Here is a 20,374-nt window from a genome sequence, read left to right as displayed (position 1 = left end):
TGCACGTAGTTGTTTGGAAGTATTGCAATGTTGTCATGGAGAAACAAAGCCAATAGATCTGCATGCTTTATAAATGAACAGTGACATGAAGGCTGAATGTTGCTGCCCTCTTGTGACAGGAAACCTGAAATGCAATGGAATATATGTTGTAAAGCAGGACTGAACTATACCAATACGATCACAAGATTTTCTTTATTTGTTTAATGATAAATCTATTTTAACTTATGTCCAGCATTTTACATTCAAAAATGCTTAGTAAAATCAACCATTCAAAGGCTATCTGGTATTTCACTATCTTCAGAAAATCTCAGATAAAATTCTGTTAACACTTTCATGATGCAGCCATCATGACATGAAGACTGATGTCAAATAAGGAGATGTAATTAAGAAATTTGTATTCTTATCCTAAAATTAGACTAAAAAGTGCACACATTAATTTAAACAAATATAAACAGAGCTTAACAGAGTCACACAACGACTGTATATCCCCAATAAAGTACTTCCTTAAGTGGTTGTTAAGCCATTATAATCTATTCATCCCATCCCCTCTGTTATAGAACAATGTGTCCCAGTGTCTGATTATATATATATATATATATATATATATATATATATATATATATTAGCTATAGCGGGAGGGGCCAAGAACTCCCGCTGATTTCAGCCGGGGAGGAGATAGGAGAGAGCGCTAAGGAGTCATGTGAGCGCCAGGAGACGCTCTGACATAAGGTATAATCTGCATCTTTTTTTTATACAGCACAAACACTGGGACACATATTGTTATATAACAGAGGGAATAGGATGGGATAAATAGATTAAAGTTTTTAAAGCAGAAGGAGGGGAGGGGCGGGCACCGTTTCAAGCTGACAGGCAGGGACGGAGGGTGGAGGAAGACCAAGCAGGACAGAGCAGGGCTGCGGATGACGGAGGCACATAAACTGACCATGTCAGGACTCAGCAGCTATAATAAACCGTGGTAAGTTTGCAAATGGGAGGGCAGAACCAGGCAGTATCAGCCAGGTTGTTTAGGTTATACTGTGCTGTTATGAATGCTTTAAGTTAACAGGATTTTTTTTTTTTTTAGGGTAACAAACACTAATGCCATGTACACATGACCAGACTTTCAATCGGAATGAACTCTGACGGACTTTGGCGGACTTTTCAACGGAGTTCTGCTGAAACTGACTTTCCTACACACGATCACACCAAAGCCTGTTCATTTTAACGCGATGACGTACAATGGGACTAGAAAAAGGAAGTTCAATAGCCAGTAGCTACCCTTGCATAGCTGTTGGTCTGTCGGACCTGCATACAGACTAGCAGTTTTCTCGATAGGAACTGGTTCCAGTGAAAAGATTTGAAACATGTTCTATTTCTAAAGTCCGTCAGATTTTTCGATAGAAAAGGTCAGATGAAGCCCACACACGATCGAATTGTCTGACGGATTCATTCTTGCATAAGTGTACTGTATGTCAGGGCAAAATAAACAAAAAAAACAAACACAAAAAGGTACCTTTCTGCAAAGAATGCACGTTGAATCCTTTAAAGATCTTGTATGTACAGAAAATACCTATTGATTTGTGAGCAATCCACTCAGCTCCTAATTGCTGTTGTGGCCTGACAACATATTGCATTTTTCTGGACTGAATGGTGTCAGCCCTGTCCAATTGTGTTTCTAAACTACTGAACCTGAGTGCTTATGTCCACAACATAAGCACTCTGTGGTCTGCAGTGGCAAGATAAAAGCTGGAAGGGCTAATAAGGTTTTTTGGGATAACATAGGCATTGTGGACAGGACAGCTCTGAATTTCTGACAGATATGTTTTTGCACTTATAATAGAACACTTTGAGTGGTTTATCTATAGACCAAATGGGAGAAAGTAAGAATCAGTCAGTCATTGTTAGACTTTATATACACTAAACCCAGGACCCTGTATTCAATATATCAGGTGTCCCACAGTACACAGAACATAGAAATGCAATAGATTTACTAACTATAAACTGCTAAATACCTTTTCTCATCAGCAGTAAATAGCAGCCTTGTGACTTCTATCAGTGTCTGGTTAAAGCTTGCAGGAAGAGTTTTCATTCTACTCTGACTGCCCTATGAGGCTGCAACACCCCCGTTGATTGGGCAGTGCTGATTGACCCTGTGCTGATCACATGCACCCGCCCAAGGAAAACCAAACTCTCTAGCAATACAAACCAAACTGAGCATGTGTAGAGCGACTCTAATAGCTTTGTCTTATCAGGAGATGGATTGGAAACATTGGAAGGGGAGGATCAGAGAAGACAGGATCAAACAGCCTTTTTACACAGAGCGGAGGATTAACCCCTTAGGTTCCACATTGAGTATAACAAGCATGCTTTATTGCATATACAGACTGATTTTACTGTTGTGGATTTAGTAACACTTTAATATTATATATTAGTGCAGTCGGACCCAGAACTAAATGGCAAAGCATTCATCTCCTTTCCCCCTCTTAACCCGAGATCAACACTGCATGTCTGCATGTACATTGGCTCGAGCAGAGCAGGGTACAACTTGGCAACCACTATCCACTGGACCTAGGACTGCTGGTTTTTGGTACATTGGACAGAATAGAATAGATGTTGCAGGGTGGTTAAGGCAGTGTAATTTAGTCATAATGAGGGTCAGGTTTCATTAACATTACTGTAAATATATTGAGACTGATTTACTAAAACTGGAGTGTGTAAAATCTGGTACAGCTCAGGATAGAAACCTTCCAGTTTTTTTTTGCCAAAGCCTAATTTAACAAGCTGAAGTTAGAATCTGATTGACTACCATGCACAGCTACACCAGATTTTGCACTCTCCAGTTTTAGATAATCAACCTCATCATTTTTCCATCTGGGAATAAGGCCCCTTTCACACAGGGCTGTCCGTATTTAGCATCCGCTTGCTCAGCAGGGATCGCTCCGTTGATCCCTGCTGAGCTGCCTGATGACATGTCCGTCTCTGCACTCTGTGCAGGGACGGACCTGTCAGAGAGTCCGCTCTCACCTATGGGGGGATCGGATGATTACGGACCGCCTGTCCATTTACATCCGATCCAATCTGCCAGAAGGATGGAAAATAGGGTTTCCATCAGTCTGGATTTTGCAGAACGGATCGGGTCGGGGATCACAGTTATCACTTCCCTAGCAGTTTTCAATATAAAAACTGTAGCTCTTGCTACAATACTCGCCTTCTTTCTGGTAATGTCCTCTGCAGAATCTCCACTACACCATGAATTCTCTTTTATGTAAAGGACAGCCTGCTTCATTCCACCCACTTCCTGTGACCACAGGCGGTCATGGGTTAAGCCCTGGGGGTGCATCACCACATCAACTCATAGCATAATACTGCAGAGTGTGGACCTGATGTTCGAATGTCAGAGTTCTTCTATGCACTACTAAAGACTGCCCATAACCACAGCCAGTAGAAGAGGAAGAAGGCACAAAGGTATAATGGAACTTACAGGACAGAAGTGCAGGTAATGGGGGAAGAATGGGGCAGTTATGCAAAAGCTGGAGTTGTGCTTTAAGTAAAAAAAAAAAATAAGTTTGAGTTTTGGTTACATGGAGATGTGGATGAGGCCTCACAACTGAGTGTCTCCATCCACTCCCTCCTATGTTATGTAAAGATGGCTATACACTATGCAAGCTGATTGTACAATTGCTAGAAGATTTACTAGAATTATGGAATAGGACACAACTGACCAAACCATTCAGTTTGTATGAAATCAGACAGGCCCTTGTACTACATAGCTGATTGGAAATCTAAATTAGATTGTATAGGGAGTGGGTGGATGGTGGTATTGTAATGAAGGAGGTGTGATCCAGAGTGAACGTACCCTATCACACCCTCTTCTGATTCCACAAGGAAGTGAAGGCTTCTGGGAGATGACCTAACAGGAAGTGAAAGTGTTGGAATCTGAAAATCCTTTTAAAATACAAATAATCAGAGAATATTTTAAAACTCCTGCGGATGAGGCAACCGAGAGAAAAGCACATTGGGGGTGGCTGGGACAGAAATGGCATTACAAAACGCTTCTATCTATTATGAAAAGTGAAATTCTGCCCGAAAAGCTGAACTTATCCTTTAATTTCTGTTACCCTATGAACATGCATAATAACATTTCATGCTGTAACTGCTTAAAAAAAAATAAAAATAAATAAAAGATATATACAAAGCCAATAATAACAAAGGCTACTAAACCTGCTTAAGGGATTCAATAACAAATCTGCTATATAATTATACTAATTGGAGAGAGCACAACACACAAAGCAGTTCCAGCAACGCCAAGAATGTTTTTTTTGTGACCATAAAGGTAGTGTAATGATATTATGTGCTGTTCGTGTTGCTTGGTTATTGAAGTGGCCTGTACAAAACACAGGCCTGGTGTAAATATTCTTTATAATTCTCATTAGCCACAAAGTCAACATGTTAAAACAAGAAATAGCTCCTGCTGCGTTTGTTGTCTATTTTTAACCTGTTTTACCCTGGAGGGGTTCAGGTGAGCTCCGTGACATGACGTCGGCAACTAAGCTGAGCAAAGAGAAGGAAAATACAAGGGTCAGAGTGACAAATTTATTTTTGATATTCAATCCTGTTGACATATTGGAACACAAAAGGGAGCATGTAAAGTAAACAGACCAATGAAAGGCATATTTACATGTTACACTTAGCCCAACAAAGACTTTCAAGCAAAGCGGAAAGAAAATGAGGTTAATAATCAATCTGTACAAAAGGGCCAGGGATCCAAGGGACAGTGAGAATTCTTTACACTGGGGCCTTATAAGCACAGAACACTTCACACCATTGAACCTGCAAAAAAAGGCCTCATGTATCAAAGTGTATGTGCTCAGAAGTGTTATTAGTTCTCACAGTGACCAAACTCAACCCTTCCACACCTGAAATTACACAATAGCTGGGAGAGAACCGACACGTTTTTAATAATGAAACATTCATACACAAGGCTCCTGGAGAGTTGCAGGATTCAAATAAGTGGTAAAATATACTGTATACTTACATTGGACACACAATTAAACATTGCAAGGTAATTATATAGAAATAATTGGTCTTTTAGTTGTTTAATATACAGAACAGAAAATAAGAGCAACCAATCAGGTTTCCTTATTTATTTAATGGAAACAAACTAAAAATTTAAATTAGTCTTCATGGGCAACAACTTTTATTTTCATTCAGATTCTCTTTTATTCACTGTATATAAATAAGCCCCCCCACAGTGTTACTTTTAGTAGGTCACAATGGCAGAAGCAGAGGAGGAATTCCTATACCACTGGGAAGATTTTCCCCTAATTCCTGTCAGCACAGGAAGTAATGGAAAACCTCTCCAACAGAGATAATTACCTGTAATTTCCATAGTTCGGAGTACAGTATGGCTGCTTTCACACTGAAAGCGCCCCTTGCTTAATGACACTTTACCTTGGTTTAAGAGACATTTTTGCACTGCTTTTCAGTTGCTAGCGGAGCACTTTCAACCAAAAAGAAGGGGTTAAAAGCGCCCGTGTGTTGAGGCGCTTACAAAGTGCTTTTTTAGGCACTCCGGAAGCGCTGCCCATTGATTTCAATGGGCAGGGCATTTTGCGAGCGCTAAATACAGCACTCCCATATGTATACCGCAAAAATGGAAATGCTCAGAACACCCTTCAATTGGTCAGTGAATAGCTGTGGTGAATGAAATGAACCCGATGGAACGATTAAAAGCTGTGTTAAACCGAAAATAGGAACAATTCAATAAAACCTGGTTTTAGTGGCACAATTTCCAGTACAAGACTACAACACCTTTGTGGCCACCTCAGTGGGGCATGGCAACTGACTGTGAATGTGTCCTTAATCATTTACTCCAACAACCCCCCCCCCCCCCCCCCCCCCCTTTTCTTCCTGTTTTTTTTTTTTCTTCTCCCCTAAGTTTTCATGTTCATTTTCCATCTTTCCCTTTTGAGCCTATTTTGGTTCTTTTTCTGTTTATCCTTACCTTCTTGTCCGCTAACCTCTGATGTATTGTCTTCTTTGCCCTTTTGGAAAATGTGTCCGTGTACATCAGTTTCTGGGCGATATTAGTGCCTTGCACTGTTGCATTTTAATTCAGTCTAATGTAGTTGTGGTGTTATGTTGATATCATCCTACTTGCTATATAGCCAACAGACAATACTACTTTCTTACAAGTTTTGTGCAACAGCCTATTCTTACAGTACCAAATCTCAATTTTGGATTTGTTTTGTCCTTACTGGTGCAATTACATTTTTTTTTCTTAAATACAGCGCTCCCAAACCGCCCCAAAGATGCTGCTTGCAAGCACACCGCCCAGGTGTGAAAAGTCAGACTTAAATGAATGGGAGGCAGTTTTCATGCACTTTACAGGCGCTATTTCTATTGCTAAAATGCCTGAAAACCGCCTCAGTGTAAAAGGGGTCTATAGGATACAAGTTGGATATTCATGGACCATGGGTAATAGACTGCTACCTTCAAGTGACTGGACAACGGCAAGCTTTTTGGCATGTTCCCCTTGGGCATACTCCTCTACCTAATTTTTTTGCAATTAATGCAGAGTAATTTACAGCAACCCTTGGAGGACATTCTTTTGAATGAAACATTAGTGTTTATTAGTTGAACTAGATAGAATTGTGTCTTTTTTAAAGCTAAATGTGGGGACCTAGCGGTGACGTCATCATGCTGGCGAGGTTTAGCAGTGATGTTTGTATTCTATGCTTATATTACTATTGCTTCTGTGACTATATCATGCAAATTTTAATAAAGCAATTTTAGCATACTATACTATGGGGTTCCCTCTTCTTGCTCTTGCCTGAAATTGTTCTACATAGGGTTGAAAATATGTTAAAGAGCTTTACCCTCAATACTGCGAGAGTTTTTGAGTTATCAGACCAGATGATTTCATTGCAAGCTTCATGCTGTGCATTTCTGAGCCACCAGATTGGATGATTTTATTGCAAGCATGATCAGACCTCTGTAATGCGGAGTCTTATACTCTGTGATGCACAGCTTATGTGAGCCGTGATGGTGGTAATTTTTTAGCAAGTGGATATATGCGTCATCACTTTTTCACAAGTGGATTATTTTATATTGGACTTTATATGAGAACTTTTATTTTCTGACACAACAGTGTTTTGCACGTTTTATGTGAGCATAACAGCGCAACACATTAGGTGTATACAGTACCTCACAAAAGTGAGTACACCCCTCACATTTTTGTAAATATTTTATTATACCTTTTCAGGTGACAACACTGAAGAAATTACACTTTGCTACAATGTAAAGTAGTGAGTGTACAGCTTGTATAAAACAGTGTAATTTTGCTTTTCCCTCAAAACAACGCAATGCACAGCCATTAATGTCTAAACTGCAGGCAAAAGTGAGTACACCCCTAAGTGAAAGTTCAAATTAGGCCCAATTAGCCATTTTCCCTCCCCGGTGTCATGTGACTTGTTAGTGTTACAAGGTCTCAGGTGTGAATGGGTAGGTGTGTTAAATTTGGCGTTATCGCTCTCATTCTCTCACACTGGTCTCTAGAAGTTCAATATGGCACCTCACGGCAAAGAACTCTGAGGATCTAAAAAAAAGAATTGCTGCTCTACATAAAGATGGTCTAGGCTATAAGAAGATTGCCAAGACCCTGAAACTGAGCTGCAGCATGGTAGCCAAGGCCATACAGCAGTTCAACAGGACAAGTTCCACTCAGAACAGGCATCGCCATGGTTGATGGAGAGAGTAGGAGGGAGAGAGGGAGGGAGTAGGAGGGAGAGAGGGAGAGAGTAGGAGGGAGAGAGGGAGAGAGTAGGAGGGAGAGAGGGAGAGAGGGAGAGAGGGAGAGAGGGAGAGAGGGAGAGAGAGAGAGAGAGAGAGAGAGAGAGAGAGAGAGAGAGAGAGAGAGGAGGGAGAGAGGGGGAGGGAGGAGAGAGAGGAGAGAGGGAGGGAGGGGAGGAGGGAGGGAGGGAGGGGAGAGGAGGGAGGGAGGGAGGGGAGAGGAGGGAGGGAGGGAGGGAGGGAGAGGAGAGAGGGAGGGAGGGAGAGAGGGAGGGAGGGAGAGAGGGAGGGAGGAGAGGAGGGAGGGAGGGAGGGAGGGAGGGAGGGAGGGAGGGAGGGAGGGAGAGGGAGGGAGGGAGGGAGGGAGGGAGGGAGGGAGGGAGAGAGGGAGGGAGGGAGGAGAGGGAGGGAGAGAGGGAGGGAGGGAGGGAGGGAGGGAGGGAGGGAGAGAGGAGACAGGGAGGGAGGGGGGAGAGAGGGAGGGAGGGAGGGAGGGAGGAGGAACCGACATGGAAGACCGCATGAAAAGGAATAACATTCGGTTGTTAGGGTTCCCTGAGGGAGCGGAGGGGGGGCACCCTGAGGAATTCTTGGAGGGCTGGCTTAAAAAGCACATGGCTCCTGGTACTTTAATCGGTTTGCTATTGAACGGGCCCGTGTTCCAGGTCGAGCCCCACCAAAGGGAGCAATTCCCCGACCTACGGTAGCAAAGATCTTGCATTTCTGTGACCGGGAGAATATTCTGAAAGGGGCCAGGACAAGTCCCGAGCTGGAGTTTAATGACTATCGGATTTCCATTTATCCTGAATTCTCAGCTGCCACTCAAAAACAGAAAAGTGCCTTAGGGATCTGAATTTGATCTACAGTATGTTATATCCTGCTAATCTGCGCATTGCGGATAATGGGAAAGTCTATTTCTTCACAACTCGTACTGAGGCTTCGGGATGGTTGGATGCTCGGGGTCGCCCGAGGGGTGGGAATTCTCCACGTCCCCTCTAGCAACTTTTTGAAGATTTGATAGGTTCCCAGAAGTAATCTGTCAGATCTGAGGGAGTCTGTGTGGAAGTTCTGCTGTTTTTTTTCTACCCCTTACTTGTGTTTTATTTTTTTCTTTCCCTGTGTAACACCCTGCCTTGGATTCTGTACCATAGCTCTACTTCCCTAGCAGTCCAGCAGCCTGAATGAGATGATATAAAGCCACATAGTTTGGTCTTGTGAGGCTGCATTAAGTCCCACATTCGTTGACTCTATTGGTTAACAGTTATGGGATCAAAGTGCCTGGCATGTTGGGGCTGGATGCGGGGAGGAGGGTGGAGGGAATTGTGGAGTCACACCTGAGGGAGGGGGGTGGGGGTTCTGACCCTTTTGGGATGGGGGGGCTGGCTGCCTCTTTCCTCCTGAAGGCCATGCTGGGGTTTTTGAATTGTTTGTTTTCTACTTTACAAAAAAGAAGAGTGTAAATGCTGGTCTACAAGGTCGGGGTTGGGTTTCAGTTTCAGGAATGTGTTCATAGATTGATGATGGTAACACTAATGCCTGGATCACTGTGAAATTCCTTGGTACTTGTACATGTTGTACTGCCCACCCAAGGTCTTGTATGTAGAATATTGATTATGCTGAATAAAAAAATTTTTTTTTCCAAAAAGATATTTATAGCCCCTGGGACATCCCCAAGCAATTAAACAAGGCAAACAGGACAATTTTTAGGAGAATCAGGTATGACAATATCAAGGCTTTTGCACGTAGCAGAAGTGAGCATTGGCTAGCATATTGCATGAAGCCATAGCAGGTGTATGGGAAGCTGGTGGTGTGAAATTCTCTGAGGCATCCTCCAACAATGCCTCCAGATTTTCTTTGAAGTTTTCAAAGTCTACCTCTGGAGGTAGTTTCACTTCTGGTAGAGAAGGTGAAGGTGCAAAAGCAGCATGGCATTTTTGGGCTCTGGACAGTGATGGCTGAATTAAGGGCGTTAGTTGTCCAAGAAATTCTGACATAGTTGCTGAGAACTCTGCCTTGGTCAGCGAGATCACTTGTGTGCCTGGGATAGAGTTAGAATCGGACGCAGAGACCTGTGTTAAAAACAGGTCTTGCTGCAGTGCAAAGGATGCAACATCACTCCAACTAGTCTGATTGCTTTTGCAGTCCAACATTAGTGCGAATGTTTGCCTGCATTGTTGCTGTGGTTCCCGCTACTGTTATCAGTGAGGGTTTTCTGCTGTTGGGTACTCACAGAGTAGGATGTGGAAATAAGGTAAGCATGTCCATTGAAGTATGCACAGGAACCTATTTGTCAACCATCCTATAGCAAATTCCTCATGTTAAAATAACCGTTGAGTACCTTATAAGGGCTTTAGGCGAAGTGGTGGTAACAGTGCAGTGGTGGGCATACCCCCAAAGGGGTCTTCAGGTTCTGGGAACCATAGTAATGGACCATGGCCCTGGACCTGTAGAGTACCCTGTGGATAACTACATGCTTTGCCTAGGTGGAGCGCCCAGGCATGATCCAGTGCCCAAAGCAATATTACAGGCCATCCCCACAGTGTGGGGTCTGGGTACGGTTCCTAGAGTATTACTGAGTTTGCGCCAATCCAGATGCAGGGTTTATATTGTTATAGTAGAAGGCAGCAAAGAGTTGATGGAAAATTTGATTTCAAAGAATTCAACGTAAATAGGAACTAGTTAAAGCAGAACTTAAACCTTAAAAGAGAAGTTCTGCTTTTCTGCCTCCTCCCCTTTTTCTCTTCAAAGTTTGTACACTCTTTATTTGGGGGGGGGGTAGGTACCTGGTTGTGATAGGTACCAGCTGCTATCCTCCAGGATCACCTAGGCAATCCGAGTGAAAGTTTGGACCCTGCCTGCGGCCTCTTGGGACATGTCACAGGTCCCAGGAGGCTGAGGGACCATTCACAGAGCATGGGGGGGGGGGGGGGGGGCATGTCCAAAAGCCTTTCCAGTGTCCAATCACCTAAAGGCTGCAGTCTATAACCTAGAGTTCAGAATAGAATATCCAGCCTGTTTCCTGTACGATTAAGATAAACAATTAAGATAAACAATTAAGATGAATGAAGCTAGAACATCTGATAATGTTTATATTGCCGTCTAAGCGTTCCTGCCTCAGTGACCATCACACCCCTCATTTCTTGCATGGGTGGGACAGGAAGTGATGGAAAATGTCCCCAATGGGATCAGATGCAGAAATAGAAACCATGGGTAATGGGAAACTTCTACAATTTGACACCCTGAAGACTAATTTTGACCTTCCCAACACTTGTTTCGTTATCTGCAACTCAGCCATGCATACTCTGCCCAATTTGGAGATACTAGTATTAATCTACAAATGAGTGATCTAGAATCTCTACTGAGGGAAGACACCTTAGACAAGGCCCTATCTGCAATATACAAACACTTGCTTGGGAATATCGGAAATCTCCTTGCATGATGTAGAGCAGCATGGAAGGCAGTATTCCCCCAGATGGATGGTGACCACTGGGATGAAAGATGGGATATCAACTTAACTAGACTGGTGTCCGCTAAGGATCAGCTTATGCAATTAAAATGTCTACATTGCATATATCTTACCCTGGTTAGATTGGCAAAAATGTTCCCCACTCAGTCGCCCGGTTGCTGGTGATGTAGTTCCCTCACGGCCGATTTTATGCATCTTCTGGAGTTTTGAAGGGGGGTCACTAAGTGTATAGCTGAAGTAACAGCCATTCCTATACTGAACTCAGTGGAGATATGCCTCCTGGGCCTGGTTGACAATCTAGCCCTCAAAAGAGTGACTTGTACATTGCTGACAATCCTACTTTACTATGCTAGAAAAATTATAGTGTTATCCTGGAAAAAACCCAACCCTTCAACATTATCAGTGTGGAAAGCGGTGGCTAACAAGGCAGCTGTGTGGGGTAGTTGGATGAATGGCAAAACTACAGTGACAGATTGAGTGGCCACTCAGGAGGCAACTTCACAGCTGGCTCCAACATGCATGTAGTCACAAAATTGTAAGTAATAATCACAGTCTCCATAAGGGAAGGTTCGGGGGTATTTTTCATGTATAAATGGCTAACATGTATGATAAGGCACAGGAAGAGGGCATGGGGTCACTGTTTAAGACACATCTAACTTCTTACTGCAAGATTGTGGCAGACTAAAGGAGGCCTTATTGTTATACTGATTATGTCTATGGGTGAGGGTCTGGGGTTGGAAGGGGGGAGTCCATGCTGAAGAAATGTATATAGTTTTTTCTTTTTGTAGTATGTGGCCATTGGCCATAGGCCTAAGGCCTACCGTTTGTATGCTTGTTATTAAAAAGTGATAAATAAAATGTTTCAAAAGAAATAGAAACCACTTTTAATCACCTGAACAGTAGCATTTGGGCTGGGACAGGGAGGGTCAATAATCTGAGCCAATAAGGTGTGCTGCAAGCACAACAGCAGACAAGGAGCATGATCATAGGCTGAGCAGGGAGGAAACCTAGCTGTACTGTTTAACTGCTGGAAGTAAATATAGGATTTTTGGTACTCACGGAAAATCCTTTTCTAGCAGTTGACAGGAAGCCCTAAACCTTCTGTTTATACTCCAGTCGACAAAAGGATTTTCAATCTTCAAACAAAACATGGTAGGCAATCCCTGGATAACCACTCCCACTAACAAAAGCAGTAGTAAAGTAGTACTAAAAGTATGAAAATATACATAGAGGTGTGGGACCTGTGTCCCTAAATTGACTGCAAGTAAAGTATTTTATGGAGAGTACAAAAAATCCTATTTTGTTTCTCATTCATTGAGGGACATAGGAAGTCCTAAACTGTTGGGATGTCTAACGGAAGTCCAACTGCTGGGTGGGCAAAATAGCAAACAACTGCTAACAGATCCAAGGAAACAACAGACAACCAGGGGCTGCCTGCAGTTCAAAGAGCCACTGAGTGAGCTTATGCCCATAGCTGCCATCAGATGAGAAGGCCACAATGTCCCCCTAGCAGAACTTAGAGAAGGTGTGAGCATAAGACCAGGAAACTGGAAAACAGTTGCTTGACCCTCAAATGCCCAACACGTACTGACAGATCAGGTAGCCTGCTCCTTGAGTGATGGCCTGTCTGAGTCACCTACAGATAGTGAAACCCAAAGCAAGAGCACTCACGTGGTCCAGCAGCAATGTAAAGAATGTTGACAAAAGAAAAAAAAGGTACCAGCAAAAAAATATATAGTCTTAACACAACAGAGCTGAAGAGACAAAGTACATCCTCCTAAGACAGAAGAAAAAACTGAGGCATGCTGGTAGTGGGAGGGGTTGTCCTGGACTGGCCTAAAGTGTTTTTTGTTGGCCAGTATCCCACATTTTGTAAGCAACAGTATAACCCCAAAGGTATAAGTCTTTCTGTGTCCCTCAATGAAGGAGAAAGACAATACAATATATAGCTGTATATTTAGCTATTTGCCCAGAGTTCGGTTTTCTTTACTGTACAGCTAAAAAAGAAAAAAAAAGAAAAGAAAAGAAAAACACCAAGTACAAACTTACCAATTGGGTTCCTGTCGAAAAACAACACTGGTGCACGTAGGAGTGACTGGAACATTTGGTTGTGCAAAGCCTGAGCAGCAGAAACAAGGACTTGAAACACTAGCACGCTGCGCAGAATCCCAAATATGATGGTAGCCACAGTTAAACCTGAAAACATACACAAAACATGTCATGTACTTCACACATTAGGATCAACAGTGCTGCAATATGTGACATGCTAAATCTTCATTTAAAAGCAGACAGAGTTTATTAATTTTATGTTCACTAATCTAATGCCTGGTAAAGGCAGCAACATCTTATGTGTTTGTCATTTTAATAACGACATGCACTTTTTAGTCAGTGTTTTTGTTTTGCATAAAACACAGCAATATAGCAAGAGAAAAGGGATGCATTTGATCCTTGTTATAGAAACTTATGACTTCAAACTCACTTAGAAGATACCAAACTGCATTTTTGTGCTGAAGATAAACTAAATATAAATTCTGCTGTATTAAAATGTATAGCAGCATAATTTTGCCTTTAGAAAGGCACATTTGGGGGAGATTTACTAAAACTAGAGCACTCAATCTGGTGTAGCTGTGCATGGTAGCCAATCGGATTCCAACTTCAGCTTGTTCAGTTAAGCTTTGACAATAAAACTTAACAGCTGATTGGTGTCTATGCAAAGCTGCATCAGACTTTGCACACATTTCAGTTTTAGTAAATTTATGATATACATTCATGGCTAAAAATATTGGCGCCCCTGCACTTCTATCAGATAATGCACCACTTCACCCAGAAAGATGTTGCAATTACAAATGTTTAGGCAGTCTCATGTTTTGGTATGACACAAAAAAGCGGAGAAACAAAAAAGCTAAATCTGACACATTCCAGGCAAAACTGTAAAAATGGACTAGACAAAATTGTCACCCTCAATTTAAGATTTGGTAGCACACCCCTTAGAAAACATAACTGAAATCAATTGCTTCCTGTAACCATCAATGAGTTTATTACACCTCGCTACTGGAATTTTGGACCACTCTTCTTTCATCAACTGCTCCAGGTCTCCCAGATTGGAAGGGTTATTTTTCCCTAACTATTGTTTTGAAATCTCTCCCCAGGTGCTCTATGGGATTTAGGTTTAGGATCTGGACTCATTGCTGGCCAGTTCAGTACTCTCCAGTGCTTTCTCTTAAACCATTTCTGGGTGTTTGACATGTGCTTTGGGTCATTGTCCTGCTGCAAAACCCATGACCTCTGACAAAAACCCAACATTCTGACAATGGGCCCTACAATGCACCCCAGAGTTCTTTGGTAGTCTTCAAATTTCATAATGCCATGCACATGGTCAATACATCCAGTGCTTGAAGCAGCAAAGCATCACTGTATTCTTTTCTTTAGAAAGGCCTCATTTATTTTTCTGAAAACAGTAGAATGATGGGCCTTACCAAAAAGCCCCAAAATAATTTTGGCTTACTGAGGTAAGTTTTGGCAAAGATATTTGCGAGACATTTTCTGCCCCAACGGACTCACCCAGCATGATCGTAAGGCTCTGGCAGAGCCTAGCAACAAGAACTGACTTCTGTCCAGTGCTCCATGGGTCATGGAGACTGAGAGGCTAATGTGATCACACTGTAACCGGGAGGTAAGAACCTTTGGGCAGACCTTTACTTTTCATCTTGACAGTATCAGCGATACAGTCGGATACTGTCAAACATTGCTTGTATCTGCTTTTAAGGCAGTGATATGCAGAGTCTGAAAACACAGACGCACCTGCACTGTATAGCATTGTTTTGTCCTATAAATTCCATCATTGACAGATCTATGTTGTGGTTACTAGCAGACTCTCTTGCTTAAATATAGCTGCAGCATGGGTTCCGGACATTACTAAATGCCGTGGCTCACTTCTGGATTGCTGTCTTTAGCACTTTGCAATATATATATATATATATATATATATATATATATATATATATATATATACACACACACTTTGACCACTCTGCAGCATTTTGCAGTACCGGGGTATACATAAACCTAGAGGAATAGTACCCAGACACTGCATAGCTGCTGTTTTGCTGTAAGGATGAAGATTATCCATTACATTGATCAAGTTTGGACTTTACTATTGAAGGACATTCATTTTGCAAGACAGCTGGACTAGACTCTGCCTAATTACTCAGTGAGCAGAACAACTGTAGTTTCATGGGTCATGAAGAGGCGTGCCTTGCCTGTCCATTGCTATACAGTCTAGCCATCTTTCGTGTGCCATTCAGGCTAGTGCAAACTTACCTCCCGGTAAAGGTGGATCTTTAGTTGGGATGGCCGTACAGTTCGCGGCGAATTTCGGCTGTTCACGGTCTGCACGATCGGCGGACTATTGCCGCTGTTCGCCCGGCGGACTTACGTGTTTACTGTGTAAAAGAACTTTGACCTATGATGACACATCCATCCTGTGGTACAGGACAGCCAATTGAGACTTTACAGCACATGGACACTTGGAAATTCCCCCTAACTTATAAATAGAACCGATCCGGTGGCCATTTTACATTCTTTCTACTGTCACTATAGGGAGAGGTTGCTGTGTGGAGCAGGGAGTGACTACAGTGACCCAAATCGCTAGCTATTAGGTCCACAAAAGTTCTTTTAAGGACTGGTATGGTATAGGTGTAGTTCAGGATATAGGTTTGAAGCACTGCTATTCAAGTCATTGTTGCAGCAGATTGTCTTTTGTCAGTGCTGAGAGAGGGACAGATAGGACGCTGTGTGTTGCAGAGAGGGACAGTCAGTTTAATCATTAGCTGTTACTATTAGGTCCACAAAAGTCCTTTTCAGGACTGGTATGGTGTAGTAGTACAGGATATAGTTTTGGGTGCTATTCAAGTTATTGTTGCAGCAGCCTGTGTTTTGTCAGTTTAAATAGGGACAGACAGGAAGCTGTGTGTGGCAGTGAGGGACAGTCAGTTTAATCAGTAGCTGTTACTATTAGGTCCACAAAGGTCCTTTTCAGGACTGGTATGGTAATCGGGTTGTAGACGTATAATATTCTTTTTTCCAAATATAGAAAGAATATTATACTTGACTGCTGCCCTTCTGTTGCAGTAGTCCTTTATCAGTATAGGGACTGAGGTACAGTCTGCTAATCACAACCTACTAGTTGCACAAAGGTCCTTCTAAGGACTGGTAAGGTATAGCGTACTAGAGTATATAGGGTTGAGTGAGGTATAGTCTGCTAATCCTTAAAGACTGGTATAAGTCCAAAATATATTGGGTTGAGGTGCACTAATGCTGACTGCTGCCCTATTCTGCAGCAGTCCTTTATCAGTATACGGACTGAGGTACAGTCTGCTAATTACAACCTACTAGTTGCACAAAGGTCCTTCTAAGGACTGGTAAGGTATAGCGTACTAGAGTATATAGGGTTGAGTGAGGTACAGTCTGCTAATCCTTAAGGACTGGTATAGGTCCACAATATATAGGGTTGAGGTGCACTAATGCTGACAGCTGCCCTATTCTGCAGCAGTCCTTTATCAGTATAGGGACTGAGGTACAGTCTGCTAATCACAACCTACTAGTTCCACAAAGGTCCTTCTAAGGACTGGTAAGGTATAGCGTACTAGAGTATATATGGTTGAGTGAGGTACAGTCTGCTAATCACAACACTAGTTGCACAAAGGTCCTTCTAAGGACTGGTAAGGTATAGCGTACTAGAGTATATAGGGTTGAGTGAGGTACAGTCTGCTAATCACAACCTACTAGTTCCACAAAGGTCCTTCTAAGGACTGGTAAGGTATAGCGTACTAGAGTATATAGGGTTGAGTGAGGTACAGTCTGCTAATCCTTAAGGACTGGTATAGGTCCACAATATATAGGGTTGAGGTGCACTACTGCTCACTGCTGCCCTATTCTGCAGGGGTCCTTTATCAGTATAGGGACTGAGAGTTTTTTCACAGGGTCATTTAAAAAATGACAGGCAGAGGAAGAGGCAGGCCCTTCTGCAGGGGTGGTAGGGGTAGGGCAGGAGCAACAGGCTTGAGCCAAAGTGGGAAATTGCAGAAGGTGCGTGCGATTACGTCAAAGGAAGCACCAGAATTGGTTGACTGGCTCACTCAGCCTTACTCTTCTGCACCCTCCTCATCCTCTCGATCTGCACCCTCTTCTTCACTCTCTGCTATGTGCACCCCCAAAGACACTACCACCAACAACAACACCACCACATACCTTCCGCTTGAGTCACAGGAATTATTTTCCGATCCATATCAAGACATTTCTGATGCGCAGCCACTCTTGGCATTGGATCAGGAAGAGGAGGTAGCAACAACCGCCACTCAGCAGTCTGACAGTACCCAGATCAGCCCAAGGAGGAGGTTGGTCACCGGTGTTGCTGCCTAATCCGAGATCTCTAATTATAGCGGTGGGGAAGGGGACGTCGATGACGTGTCTAGTGATGTCACGTGGGTGCCCACAAGAGAGGAAGAGGAGGGGAGTTCAGAGGGAGATATGAACCAGCAGATAGGGAGGAGAAGCAGGAATAACTTACATTGCACAGGAGGGACAAAGCAGATTGCTAATGTATCAGGAGCGAGTCATCGACCATGTACGGTCACATCTGGCGCTCCCAGGACGCAGGCACATGGCTCCGCAGTGTGGGCTTTTTTTTAACGTGTCCGCTGCTGACAATAGTGTTGCCATCTGCAATCTTTGCAGTCAACGCATTAGTCGCGGTAAGCCCAACACTCACTTAGGGACGACCGCCTTAAGAAGGCACATGAGTTTCCATCACCGAGCCCAGTGGGAGCAACGGAACACAAAGCCACACTCCAAGCTCTAACCGTCCAGCCTCGTCTTCTACTTCTTCTCCTCTCTCCTCACAATTGTCCTCCACTCCACCTTCCATCACGCCAAGCTCACGTTTTTCTGCAAAAAGGCAGGCTTCCATGGGCCTAATGTTCGAGCGTAAAAAAATGACGACGTCGGATAACCCTCTTGCCCAACGGTTGACGGCTGGCTTGTCAGAACTGATAGCCCGCCAACTACTGCCATATAAACTGGTGGACTCGGAGGCCTTTCGCAAATTTGTGGCCATTGGAACATCACAATGGAAGATCCCAGGAAGGAAGTATTTCTCACAGAAGGGCATCCCAGATCTATATGGCCATGTTCAGCGGTAATTGAATGCATCTCTGGCACACAGTGTCACAGACACGTGGTCTAGCAATCACGGGCAGGGAAGGTATATCACTTTTACTGCCCACTGGGTGAACCTTCTGACGGCCGTCAAGCATGTAACCCGTGGCACCCGTGTAGATTTGGTTTTACCGCCACGGATTGCATGCAGGCCTGGCTCTTCTTCTCCTCCTCCTCCTACTCCATCCTCCTCGGCTGACTCCTCCTTTTCCGCTGCTAGCGTCTCTTCTGCTGCGCCGCCCAAGCTCCTTAGAACCTATTCGACATACCAGGTGAGACGTTGCCATGCCGCGCTGTGTCTTTTGTGCCTGGAAGCCAAGAGCCACACTGGCCCGGCACTCCATTCAGCTTTGCGTTCACAGGCAGATCAGTGGCTAACACCGCTTAATTTGACAGTTGGTAAAGTGGTGTGTGACAACGGTGCCAATCTGCTTAGCGCATTGAAACAGGGCAAAATTGCGCACGTGCCATGCATGGCACACGTCTTAAACTTGGTCGTGCAGCGATTCGTTGTCAAATACCCTGGGGTCCAAGACATCTTGCGGCAGCCAAGGAAAATCTAGGCCCATTTCAGAAGATCTTACACGGCCATGGCACGCCTTGCTGACATTCAGCGGCGACACAATCTGCCGGTCAGACGTCTTATTTGCGATTGCCCGACGTGATGGAATTCAACCTTCTATATGCTTGATAGGCTGCTCCAGCAGAAACGTGCAATTAACGTCTACCTGTATGAACTCTGCGGCAGAACAGGTTCTGGGGAGCTGGGGTTTTTTTCACCGCGCCAGTGGCTGCTCACGCGCGACGCATGCAGACTTCTGCGGTCATTTGAGGAGATCACCAAACTGGTCAGTCACAGCCATGGCGCCATCAGTGACATGGTACCTTATGCCTTCTTTATGGAGCGTGCATTGCGTCCTGTCATTGATCAAGCTGTGGAGGAGCAGGAGCAGGAAGATGAGGAAGTCGCAATGCTGGATGAATTCCCAGGGGGGGCTACTCTATCTGAGACAAGTCAACAACAGGAGTCTGAAGAGGAGTCAGAGGAGGATGGTGCCGGGGCAGATGAGGAGGAGCAAGCAGTGCATGCTTTAAACCTTTCTGGGATCCCTGTTGTTGTGCTTGGATGGGGAGAGGAGAATGAAGAGGACGACATTATCCTGGATGATGAGCAGGAGCCAGGCCACCACACTGCTTCCAGTTTAGTGCAAATGGGGGCCTTCATGCTCCAGTGTTTTAATAGGGACCCCCGTATAAAAAGCATAAGGGTCAAGGACCAGTACTGGGTGGCAACGTACTTAGACCCCCGGTACAAACACAAAATGGCGGAAATGTTACCGCCGTCACAGAGGGCTGTCAGAATGGAGCACTTCCAGGCCTTGCTTCGAGAAATGCTGCATTCTGCTATTGCGTGCGCTGGCAGAGGAGCAATTCCCACTCCCAGAGAAGGAGTGGCGGGTACCAATCCAACAGCGCCTGCAAGAAGAGGCCGGTTTGAAGATGTGTTGGTGACTTCTGATATGAGGTCATTCTTTCAGCCGACCCATCGACAGGTGTCATCCGGATCCAGCATCAGGGAACGCCTAGACCGTCATGTATCTGACTACATCGGGTTAACGGCTGATGTGGACGCTCTGAGGAATGATGAACCCCTGGACTACTGGGTGGACAGGCTTGACCTCTGGCCAGAGCTTTCCCAATTTGCAATTGAACTGTTGGCTTGCCCCCCCGTCCAGTGTCCTGTCTGAAAGGACTTCAGCGCAGCAGGGGGGATCGTGATCGATAAGCGTACTCGCCTAGCTCACGACAGTGTTAACTACCTCACATTTCTAAAAATTATGAGGCATGGATCTCGGAGGAATTCAACACATGTGACCAGTAGACCATGTATATGTCTATAAA

General features: G+C 44.0%; 1 protein-coding gene across 4 annotated transcripts in view; it reads right to left on the bottom strand.

Moving 5' to 3' along the window:
- Window positions 1–20,374, bottom strand: part of ABCC4 (ATP binding cassette subfamily C member 4 (PEL blood group)) — a 508,465-nt gene that overhangs the window by 242,653 nt on the left and 245,438 nt on the right. For all 4 annotated transcript variants that reach the window (XM_077483041.1, XM_077483039.1, XM_077483040.1 and 1 more), the window contains exon 19: window positions 13,307–13,453. In XM_077483041.1, the coding sequence (XP_077339167.1) occupies window positions 13,307–13,453 (147 nt within the window). The remainder of the gene's footprint in view (window positions 1–13,306; window positions 13,454–20,374) is intronic.

Source organism: Lithobates pipiens, unplaced genomic scaffold (assembly GCF_037356315.1).
Source record: "Lithobates pipiens isolate NorthernLeopardFrog02 unplaced genomic scaffold, aLitPip1_a1.2 Scaffold_16, whole genome shotgun sequence".
Classification (NCBI taxonomy): Eukaryota; Metazoa; Chordata; class Amphibia; order Anura; family Ranidae; genus Lithobates; species Lithobates pipiens.
This window is presented reverse-complemented; position numbering and strand designations above follow the sequence as displayed.